The sequence below is a fragment of the Salmo trutta genome, unplaced genomic scaffold, assembly GCF_901001165.1.
Source record: "Salmo trutta unplaced genomic scaffold, fSalTru1.1, whole genome shotgun sequence".
NCBI lineage: Eukaryota > Metazoa > Chordata > Actinopteri > Salmoniformes > Salmonidae > Salmo > Salmo trutta.
This window is the reverse complement of record NW_021823043.1, coordinates 253,319-265,573: the sequence shown is the minus strand read 5'-3', so window position 1 is coordinate 265,573 and position 12,255 is coordinate 253,319. Positions and strand designations below refer to the sequence as shown.

The following is a 12,255-nucleotide window of genomic DNA, read 5'->3' as shown; positions in this document are numbered from 1 at the left end:
GATGACCGGTCTCTGTAGCCAGACTGTCCTCTCTGGGCAGCCAGGTTTGTCTGTGATGACCTGTCTCTGTAGCCAGACTGTCCTCTCTGGGCAGCCAGGTTTGTCTGTGATGACCGGTCTCTGTAGCCAGACTGTCCTCTCTGGGCAGCCAGGTTTGTCTGTGATGACCTGTCTCTGTAGCCAGACTGTCCTCTCTGGGCAGCCAGGTTTGTCTGTGATGACCTGTCTCTGTAGCCAGACTGTCCTCTCTGGGCAGCCAGGTTTGTCTGTGATGACCGGTCTCTGTAGCCAGACTGTCCTCTCTGGGCAGCCAGGTTTGTCTGTGATGACCTGTCTCTGTAGCCAGACTGTCCTCTCTGGGCAGCCAGGTTTGTCTGTGATGACCGGTCTCTGTAGCCAGACTGTCCTCTCTGGGCATCCAGGTTTTTCTGTGATGACCTGTCTCTGTAGCCAGACTGTCCTCTCTGGGCAGCCAGGTTTGTCTGTGATGACCTGTCTCTGTAGCCAGACTGTCCTCTCTGGGCAGCCAGGTTTGTCTGTGATGACCGGTCTCTATAGCCAGACTGTCCTCTCTGGACAGCCAGGTTTGTCTGTGATGACTGGTCTCTGTAGCCAGACTGTCCTCTCTGGGCAGCCAGGTTTGTCTGTGATGACCTGTCTCTATAGCCAGACTGTCCTCTCTGGACAGCCAGGTTTGTCTGTGATGACTGGTCTCTATAGCCAGACTGTCCTCTCTGGGCAGCCAGGTTTGTCTGTGATGACCTGTCTCTATAGCCAGACTGTGCTCACTGAGTCTGTACCTAGTCAGTGTTTTCCTCAGTTTTCTATAAGTCACAGTGGTCAGATAGTCTGCCACCAAGTACTGTCTGTAGCATTGAAGTTTACTTGGATTTTTTTTGTGGTGTCTTTCCAATAGGTGATGTATTTTTCTTTTTGCGTTGTGATGATTTGGTTGGGCCAGATTTTCTGACTGCTGTCCTGAGGCTCTATGGGGTTGGTTTGGGTTAGTGAACTGAGCCTCAGAACCAGCTGGCTGACTGCTGTCCTGAGGCTCTATGGGAGCCCAGGTCTGACATAACCTGTGGTTAACGGTCAGAGCCCAGATCTGACAGAACCTGTGGTTAACGGTCAGAGCCCAGGTCTAACAGAACCTGTGGTTAACGGTCAGAGCCCAGGTCTAACAGAACCTGTGGTTAACGGTCAGAGCCCAGGTCTGACAGAACCTGTGGTTAACGGTCAGAGCCCAGGTCTAACAGAACCTGTGGTTAACGGTCAGAGCCCAGGTCTGACAGAACCTGTGGTTAACGGTCAGAGCCCAGGACAACCGGTGCAGATGATCTAGGTGCTGCTGTAACTCCTCCTTAGTGGGAGACAGCAGCACCAGGTCATCTGCGTACAGCAGACACTTCAGTGTTGTGCAGGGTGAGACCAGGTGCTGCAGATTCTTCTAATGTTTTTGCCAATTCATGAATGTAGATGTTAAATAGTGTTGGACTTATTGAGCAGCCCTGTTTCACTCCACGTCCCTGAGAGAAGAAGTCTGTTTGCTTGTTGCCAATTTTAACCCCACATTTGTTTTTATTGTACACTGATTTAATAACATAATATGTTTTCCCTCCAATTCCACTTTCTATTAGTTAAAAAAAGACCTTTGTGCCAAATTAAATCAAATGCTTTCTTGAAGTCTACAAAACACGAGTAGATTGTGCCTTTGTTTTGGTTTACTTGTTGGTCAATTAGAGTGTGGAGGGTGTAAATGTGGTCTGTTGTATGATCATTTTTTAGAAATCCAATCTGGCTTCTGCTCAGGATATTGTGTTCATCAAGGAAATGGTGTAGTCTGCTATTTATGATACTGCAGAGAATTTAACTCTTTGGACTCATCACAGGAGCTGCTGCGACTGTTTATTATCTATCCTGTTGCCTAGTCACTTTATCCCTACCTATATGTACATATCTACCTCAGTTACTTTGTACCCCTGCACATCGACTTGGTACTGGTACCCCGTGTATATAGCCATGTTATTACCTCGTACCCCAGCACATCAACTCAGTACTGGTACCCCGTGTATATAGCCAAGTTATTTCCTCGTACCCCAGCACATCAACTCAGTACTGGTACCCCGTGTATATAGTCAAGTTATTACCTCGTACCCCAGCACATCAACTCAGTACTGGTACCCTGTGTATATAGCCATGTTATTACCTCGTACCCCAGCACAACAACTCAGTACTGGTACCCTGTGTATATAGCCAAGTTATTACCTCGTACCCCAGCACATCAACTCAGTACTGGTACCCTGTGTATATAGCCAAGTTATTACCTCGTACCCCAGCACATCAACTCAGTACTGGTACCCTGTGTATATAGCCAAGTTATTTCCTCGTACCCCAGCACATCAACTCAGTACTGGTACCCTGTGTATATAGCCAAGTTATTTCCTCGTACCCCAGCACATCAACTCAGTACTGGTACCCTGTGTATATAGCCATGTTATCGTTACTCATTATCGTTATTCCTTGTGTTATTATCTTTTCTATATTTTTCTCTCTGCGTTGTTGGGAAGGGCCCGTCAGGAAGCATTTCATTGTTAGTCTACACCTGTTGTTTACGATGTGACAAATAACATTTGATTTGAGTCCTTAGGTGTGTGTGTCTGAGTGTATGCCTCTGTACGTGTTTGACTGTGTGTGTGTGTGTGTGTGTGTGTGTGTGTGTGTGTGTGTGTGTGTGTCTCTACTCCCTACCTGCAGTATAAGCAGCATCTGTATGATAGAGGGGGGGACACGGGCGCGGGGGCGGGACAGGGCGTCCTCCAGCTTGATGTTCAGAGTGATAATGCTCCTGAAGTGAAGCAGGGCCAGCTGCCGCACCGACGGCTCCTTACCCTGGTGGAGATTACACACAGATTACACACACAGAGATTACACACACAGATTACACACACAGAGATTACACACAGAGATTACACACACAGAGATTACACACACAGAGATTACACACACAGATTACACACACAGATTACACACACAGATCACACACACAGATTACACACACAGATTACACACAGAGATTACACACACAGATCACACACAGAGATTACACACAGAGATCACACACACAGATTACACAGAGAGATTACACACAGAGATTACACACACAGAGATTACACACACAGAGATTACACAGAGATTACACACAGAGAGATTACACACACAGAGATCACACACAGAGATCACACACACAGAGATTACACACACAGATTACACACACAGATTACACACACAGATTACACACAGACATGCACACACATAGAAACACATAGAGAGAGAGAGACACAGAGAGAGAGAGACAGACACACACCTACACACAGAGACACACACAGAGAGAGAGAGAGAGAGAGAGAGAGAGAGAGAGAGAGACACACACACACACACACACACACACACCATGCTTAGGGCCACTCAACATTCTATTGTATGTTGAAATGCTTTTGGAAAATCTATCAAATTCTCCTCATTTGTTTTGGAAAAGTCTGTTGTGGAAGAATGTGCACTGGACTGTTGACAAATTAACTTACTGTTCAAGTGGCTACTGTATGTGGCTTTTTAGTTGTCTGAATACAACGGAAACACTACAGGGAGAAGTAACCAGTGCTTGACTTGGACAGGAGCTCACCAGAGCTGAGTACCAGCACCTCAAATGTTCTACTGCTTGAGCTGCTGTTCCTCTTATAGAATATTAGCTCACAAGTATTGTGGAGCTCCTGCAACTAAATATAAACAGTACTGACACCCAAAATGAGTAACTGTACCTGTACTGGGTAGAAGATAGCCTGAAGCATGGACAGAACATCACAGAAGAAGAAGTCCCACGTCTCTGCCAAGGAGTCCAATAGCTTCTGACCTGAAGACAACCAGGAAGTCAAAATAACCAATCAGAAATTAGCACTTGGTGCTAATTAGCATAGACTCAAAAGTGTGAATGTTCTATGTTTGATATGTTGTAATTTCTCATGGTTTGTCACAGATACTGTTACGGATCCTCAAAACCACAAACACCAGCAGAGAGCTGGCTCCACACACTGAGATCTGAGACCTGCTTGTGGCAGAGGGAATCCAGAGAGAGATTTAGTTATCAGTTAGCCGTTTCTGAGCAGTGCTGCCAAATGGCACAGTGGTGTGGGCGGCTGGGTCACGGTGGTGGGGACGGCTGTGTTACGGGGGTGGGGACGGCTGGGTCACGGTGGTGGGGACGGCTGGGTCACGGTGGTGGGGACGGCTGTGTTATGGGGGTGGGGACGGCTGTGTTATGGGGGTGGGGACGGCTGTGTTACGGGGGTGGGGACGGCTGTGTTACGGGGGTGGGGACGGCTGTGTTACGGGGGTGGGGACGGCTGTGTTACGGGGGTGGGGGCGGCTGGGTCACAGGGGTGGGGACGGCTGGATCACGCTGGTGGGAACGGCTGGGTCACGGGGGTGGGGACGGCTGGGTCACGGGGGTGGGGACGGCTGGGTCACGGGGGTGGGGACGGCTGGGTCACGGGGGTGGGGACGGCTGGGTCACAGCTGGAGCAGAGGGCTACTGGGTTCAACCATCTGAAGAGGCCAAGTCATTTTGAAAGGGTTCTATTGTGAGAAGCTGACTGACTGGCAGCAGACGAGGAACCGAAGAGAGGCAGTAAAGGGAGGGAGGAAGGATAGGAGGGTGAGGGACGAGGCCTGGTTCAACTTCTTCAACAATGTCAAATCTCACATCTGGTTGTGGTCTGAGGGCTGGTGACGTTAGTAACACTTCCTGTCTGGTCGCCATGACAATAGCACTTTAGCAGAAATAAGCTGTGTACTTGATGTCAGGGTCAGGTGGTTTGAGCGTCTTCACCACTTGACAATATCTCAACAGAGACGATAATGGGCCACAATAGGCTACATCATGACCAACCAGTACTTCAAACAGTACTATGACAGTACTTCAAACAATGCTATGACAGTACTTCAAACAGTACTTCAAATAGTACTTTAAACAGTACCATGACAGTACTTCAAACAGTACTACGACAGTACTTCAAACAGTACTTCAAACAGTACTACGACAGTACTTCAAACAGTACTACGACAGTACTTCAAACAGTATTACGACAGTACTTCAAACAGTGCTGCATCTTTATTGTATTAGTAATGTAACATGATACATACCTTCATAGAAACGCATTTTGTCCCTCAGTATCACCATTCCCTTTGTCAGCAGCTGATTCTGCAGAGGAGGAAAGAAAACATGGCTTCATATTCCACGACCAGGACTTTTTTTTACAATATTAAGAGTAATATTAGTAATATCAGAGTAATGTTAGTAATATCAGAGTAATGTTAGTAACATCAGAGTAATGTTAGTAACATCAGAGTAATGTTAGTAATATCAGAGTAATATTAGTAATATCAGAGTAATATTAGTAATATCAGAGTAACGTTAGTAATATCAGAGTAATATTAGTAATATCAGAGTAATGTTAGTAATATCAGAGTAATGTTAGTAATATCAGAGTAATGTTAGTAATATCAGAGTAATATTAGTAATATCAAAGTAATATTAGTAATATCAGAGTAACGTTAGTAACATCAGAGTAATGTTAGTAATATCAGAGTACCGTTAGTAACATCAGAGTAATGTTAGTAATATCAGAGTAATGTTAGTAATATCCATGTAATATTAGTAATATCAGAGTAATGTTAGTAATATCAGAGTAATGTTAGTAATATCAGAGTAATGTTAGTAATATCCATGTAATATTAGTAATATCAGAGTACCGTTAGTAACATCAGAGTAATGTTATTAATATCAGAGTAATGTTAGTAATATCCATGTACTATTAGTGATATCAGAGTAATGTTAATAATAGCAGAGTAATATTAGTAATATCAGAGTAATGTTAGTAATATCAGAGTAATGTTAGTAATATCAGAGTAATGTTAGTAATATCCATGTACTATTAGTGATATCAGAGTAATGTTAATAATAGCAGAGTAATATTAGTACTATCAGAGTAATGTTAGTAATACCCATGTAATATTAGTGATATCAGAGTAATGTTAGTAATATCAGAGTAATGTTAGTAATATCAGAGTAATGTTAGTAATATCAGAGTAATGTTAGTAATATCAGAGTAATGTTAGTAATATCAGAGTAACGTTAGTAATATCAGAGTAATATTAGTAATATCCATGTAATATTAGTGATATCAGAGTAATGTTAGTAATATCCATGTAATATTAGTGATATCAGAGTAACATTAGTAATAGCAGAGTAACATTAGTAATAGCAGAGTAACGTTAGTAATAGCAGAGTAATGTTAGTAATATCAGAGGAATGTTAGTAATATCATAGTAATGTTAGTAATATCAGAGTAATGTTAGTAATATCAGAGTACTATTAGTAATATCATAGTAATGTTAGTAATATCAGAGTAATGCTAGTAATATCATAGTAATGTTAGTAATATCAGAGTAATGCTAGTAATATCCATGTAATATTAGTAATATCAGAGTAATGTTAGTAATATCAGAGTAATGTTAGTAATATCAGAGTAATGTTAGCAATATCAGAGTCATGTTCATATCAGAGTAATATTAGCGATATCAGAGTCATGTTCATATCAGTGCTGAGGTGCAGAGAGACAGTCTCTTACCTGGAGGTATTCAGTGAAGAAAGAGCCCAGCTCCGTCTTCAGTAGTTGCCTAGAAGAAAACAGCAGTTTAAGATCAGTGACCAGTTAGCGTTGTGAAGGTAACATTATGTTAGCGTTAGGGTAACGGGTTTGGGTTATGGTTAGCGTTAGGGTGACGGGTTTGGGTTATGGTTAGCGTTAGGGTAACGGGTTTGGGTTATGGTTAGCGTTAGGGTAACGGGTTTGGGTTATGGTTAGCGTTAGCGTTAGGGTAACGGGTTTGGGTTATGGTTAGCGTTAGGGTAACGGGTTTGGGTTATGGTTAGCGTTAGGTAACGGGTTTGGGTTATGGTTAGCGTTAGGGTAACGGGTTTGGGTTATGGTTAGCGTTAGGGTAACGGGTTTGGGTTATGGTTAGCGTTAGGGTAACGGGTTATGGTTAGCGTTAGCGTTAGGGTAACGGGTTTGGGTTATGGTTAGCGTTAGGGTAACGGGTTTGGGTTATGGTTAGCGTTAGGGTAATGGGTTTGGGTTATGGTTAGCGTTAACGTTAGGGTAACGGGTTTGGGTTATGGTTAGCGTTAGGGTAACGGGTTTGGGTTATGGTTAGCGTTAGGGTAACGGGTTTGGGTTATGGTTAGCGTTAGGGTAACGGGTTTTGGTTATGGTTAGCGTTAGGGTAACGGGTTTGGGTTATGGTTAGCGTTAGGGTAACGGGTTATGGTTAGCGTTAGGGTAACGGGTTTGGGTTATGGTTAGCGTTAGGGTAATGATTTGGGTTATGGCTAGGGTTAGGGTGAGGGTAATGGGTTTGGGTTATGGCTAGGGTTAGCATTAGGGTAATGGTTTGGGTTACGCTAGGGTTAGGGTGAGGGTAATGGTTTGGGTTATGGCTAGGGTAAGGGTTAGGGTAACGGTTTGGGCTAGGGTTAGGGTAACGGTTGGGGTTATGGCTAGGGTTAAGGTTGAGCTGGGGTGTGGACATGAAGCTAGGGTTAGGGAACAACACATTTTCAACAAACTCTGTAACAGTCATATAGTAAGAAACTCTCCCCACAGTTAAATTCTTTAGGAAAACAGCCCTAGTGGTGGAAACAAACATCATCCAGAGTTGTCATCCAGAGTCACATGTATTTATTTCACAAGTTATAGAACACAATATGTTACATACAGCAGGTTTTTAAAGAACCAAAGAGTTTAGTCTGCGTCGTGTTTTCATTTTTGCCATGGAATAAATACATTGATACTGGTATCCTCCATACTGAACTGGGTGGTCTCAGTCCCTCCTGACCTCCATACTGAACTGGGTGGTCTCAGTCCCTCCTGACCTCCATACTAAACTGGGTGGTCTCAGTCCCTCCTGACCTCCATACTGAACTGGGTGGTCTCAGTCCCTCCTGACCTCCATACTGAACTGGGTGGGCTCAGTCCCTCCTGACCTCCATACTGAACTGGGTGGTCTCAGTCCCTCCTGATCTCCATACTGAACTGGGTGGTCTCAGTCCCTCCTGACCTCCATACTGAACTGGGTGGTCTCAGTCCCTCCTGACCTCCATACTGAACTGGGTGGTCTCAGTCCCTCCTGACCTCCATACTGAACTGGGTGGTCTCAGTCCCTCCTGACCTCCATACTGAACTGGGTGGTCTCAGTCCCTCCTGATCTCCATACTGAACTGGGTGGTCTCAGTCCCTCCTGACCTCCATACTGAACTGGGTGGTCTCAGTCCCTCCTGACCTCCATACTGAACTGGGTGGTCTCAGTCCCTCCTGATCTCCATACTGAACTGGGTGGTCTCAGTCCCTCCTGACCTCCATACTGAACTGGGTGGTCTCAGTCCCTCCTGACATCCTTACTGAACTGGGTGGTCTCAGTCCCTCCTGACCTCCATACTGAACTGGGTGGTCTCAGTCCCTCCTGACCTCCATACTGAACTGGGTGGTCTCAGTCCCTCCTGATCTCCATACTGAACTGGGTGGTCTCAGTCCCTCCTGACCTCCATACTGAACTGGGTGGTCTCAGTCCCTCCTGACCTCCATACTGAACTGGGTGGTCTCAGTCCCTCCTGACCTCCATACTGAACTGGGTGGTCTCAGTCCCTCCTGATCTCCATACTGAACTGGGTGGTCTCAGTCCCTCCTGACCTCCATACTGAACTGGGTGGTCTCAGTCCCTCCTGACCTCCATACTGAACTGGGTGGTCTCAGTCCCTCCTGATCTCCATACTGAACTGGGTGGTCTCAGTCCCTCCTGACCTCCATACTGAACTGGGTGGTCTCAGTCCCTCCTGACATCCTTACTGAACTGGGTGGTCTCAGTCCCTCCTGATCTCCATACTGAACTGGGTGGTCTCAGTCCCTCCTGACCTCCATACTGAACTGGGTGGTCTCAGTCCCTCCTGATCTCCATACTGAACTGGGTGGTCTCAGTCCCTCCTGACCTCCATACTGAACTGGGTGGTCTCAGTCCCTCCTGACCTCCATACTGAACTGGGTGGACACACAGAAGCAGAGGCTAGACACACTATGCCACATTGTTCCTGTCTCCTTCTCTTTGAACACTTTCCTCACCCTTCTCACTGCCTCTCTCTCTTTCCTCACCCTTCTCACTGCCTCTCTCTCTTCCCTCACCCTTCTCACTGCCTCTCTCTCTTTCCTCACCCTTCTCACTGCCTCTCTCTCTTTCCTCACCCTTCTCACTGCCTCTCTCTCTTTCCTCACCCTTCTCACTGCCTCTCTCTCTTCCCTCTTCCCTCACCCTTCTCACTGCCTCTCTCTCTTCCCTCACCCTTCTCACTGCCTCTCTCTCTTTCCTCACCCTTCTCACTGCCTCTCTCTTTCCTCACCCTTCTCACTGCCTCTCTCTCTTTCCTCACCCTTCTCACTGCCTCACTCTCTTTCCTCACCCTTCTCACTGCCTCACTCTCTTTCCTCACCCTTCTCACTGCCTCTCTCTCTTTCCTCACCCTTCTCACTGCCTCACTCTCTTTCCTCACCCTTCTCACTGCCTCACTCTCTTTCCTCACCCTTCTCACTGCCTCTCTCTCTTTCCTCACCCTTCTCACTGCCTCACTCTCTTTCCTCACCCTTCTCACTGCCTCTCTCTCTTTCCTCACCCTTCTCACTGCCTCTCTCTCTTTCCTCACCCTTCTCACTGCCTCACTCTCTTTCCTCACCCTTCTCACTGCCTCACTCTCTTTCCTCACCCTTCTCACTGCCTCTCTCTCTTTCCTCACCCTTCTCACTGCCTCTCTCTCTTTCCTCACCCTTCTCACTGCCTCACTCTCTTTCCTCACCCTTCTCACTGCCTCTCTCTCTTTCCTCACCTTTCTCACTGCCTCTCTCTCTTTCCTCACCCTTCTCACTGCCTCACTCTCTTTCCTCACCCTTCTCACTGCCTCTCTTTCCTCATCCTTCTCACTCTCATGCCACCACATGTCACTCCTCTGTACCCTTTCCCACCCCTAAGCCCACTCGCTCAGCCCAGTGACAACACCAACACCTTACTCTATGAACACTGTGTCGTACCCTACTTATTAAAGGTTAGGGAAATGGAGGAGGGATTGGTCAAAGCCAAGGCATATCTATACACTGAGTTTACAAAACATTAAGAACATCTGTTCTTTGCATGACATGGTGAAAGCTATGATCCCTTATTGACGTCACCTGTTAAATCCACTTCAATCACTGCAGATGAAGGGGAGGAGACAGGTTAAAGAAGGATTTTTAAGCCTTCTTTTCTGTCCTGCTAAGCATTCACAATGTAACGAGTACTTTGGGTTCCAGGGAAAATTTATGGAGTAAAAAGTACATTATTTGCTTAGGAATGTAGTGAAATAAAGTTGTCATAAATATAAATAGTAAAGCACAGATACCTCAAAAACAACGTAAGTAGTACTTGAAAGTATTTTTACTTAAGTACTTTACACCACTGTCCTGTGGTGGACTGGAGAGTAAGACAGGTGCTTCCTTTTTCACATCCCATAATGATAAGGTCACAGGGCTCCTCATAACCACACAGGAAATGACCCATCATGTCTGGTACAGCAGCAACTGACTGACAGAGTTTCTAATCTGACTGGAAGACAGGGTTTAGAGTCATGTCCAACAGCCTAGTTACTCAGCTGACTGGAAGACAGGATATAGTCATGTCCAACAGCCTAGTTACTCAGCTGACTGGAAGACAGGATATAGAGTCATGTCCAACAGCCTAGTTACTCAGCTGTTTGGAAGACAGGATATAGAGTCATGTCCAACAGCCTAGTTACTCAGCTGACTGGAAGACAGGGTATAGAGTCATGTCCAACAGCCTAGTTACTCAGCTGTTTGGAAGACAGGATATAGAGTCATGTCCAACAGCCTAGTTACTCAGCTGTTTGGAAGACAGGATATAGAGTCATGTCCAACAGCCTAGTTACTCAGCTGACTGGAAGACAGGATATAGAGTCATGTCCAACAGCCTAGTTACTCAGCTGGAAGACAGGGTTTAGAGTCATGTCCAACAGCCTAGTTACTCAGCTGGAAGACAGGATGTAGAGTCATGTCCAACAGCCTAGTTACTCAGCTGGAAGACAGGATATAGAGTCATGTCCAACAGCCTAGTTACTCAGCTGACTGGAAGACAGGATATAGAGTCATGTCCAACAGCCTAGTTACTCAGCTGACTGGAAGACAGGATATAGAGTCATGTCCAACAGCCTAGTTACTCAGCTGACTGGAAGACAGGATATAGAGTCATGTCCAACAGCCTAGTTACTCAGCTGACTGGAAGACAGGATATAGAGTCATGTCCAACAGCCTAGTTACTCAGCTGTTTGGAAGACAGGATATAGAGTCATGTCCAACAGCCTAGTTACTCAGCTGGAAGACAGGATATAGAGTCATGTCCAACAGCCTAGTTACTCAGCTGGAAGACAGGGTTTAGAGTCATGTCCAACAGCCTAGTTACTCAGCTGACTGGAAGACAGGATATAGTCATGTCCAACAGCCTAGTTACTCAGCTGGAAGACAGGATATAGAGTCATGTCCAACAGCCTAGTTACTCAGCTGACTGGAAGACAGGATACAGAGTCATGTCCAACAGCCTAGTTACTCAGCTGGAAGACAGGATATAGAGTCATGTCCAACAGCCTAGTTACTCAGCTGGAAGACAGGATGTAGAGTCATGTCCAACAGCCTAGTTACTCAGCTGGAAGACAGGATATAGAGTCATGTCCAACAGCCTAGTTACTCAGCTGGAAGACAGGATATAGAGTCATGTCCAACAGCCTAGTTACTCAGCTGGAAGACAGGATATAGAGTCATGTCCAACAGCCTAGTTACTCAGCTGGAAGACAGGATATAGAGTCATGTCCAACAGCCTAGTTACTCAGCTGACTGGAAGACAGGGTATAGAGTCATGTCCAACAGCCTAGTTACTCAGCTGACTGGAAGACAGGATATAGAGTCATGTCCAACAGCCTAGTTACTCAGCTGGAAGACAGGATGTAGAGTCATGTCCAACAGCCTAGTTACTCAGCTGACTGGAAGACAGGATATAGAGTCATGTCCAACAGCCTAGTTACTCAGCTGACTGGAAGACAGGATATAGAGTCAT

At 45.8% G+C, this 12,255-nt stretch overlaps 1 protein-coding gene across 9 annotated transcripts in view; it reads right to left on the bottom strand.

Annotated features, from left to right (window-relative positions):
• Window positions 1–12,255, bottom strand: part of LOC115188450 (proline-rich protein 5) — a 68,907-nt gene that overhangs the window by 21,199 nt on the left and 35,453 nt on the right. For all 9 annotated transcript variants that reach the window (XR_003876417.1, XR_003876418.1, XM_029747319.1 and 6 more), the window contains 4 exons: window positions 6,684–6,732; window positions 5,197–5,254; window positions 3,816–3,907; window positions 2,749–2,889 (listed from right to left, as the gene is read on the bottom strand). Coding sequence is in view for 7 of the 9 variants with exons in the window: in XM_029747319.1 (XP_029603179.1) it covers window positions 2,749–2,889; window positions 3,816–3,907; window positions 5,197–5,254; window positions 6,684–6,732 (340 nt within the window). In the remaining 2 variants the exon portion in view is untranslated. The remainder of the gene's footprint in view (window positions 1–2,748; window positions 2,890–3,815; window positions 3,908–5,196; window positions 5,255–6,683; window positions 6,733–12,255) is intronic.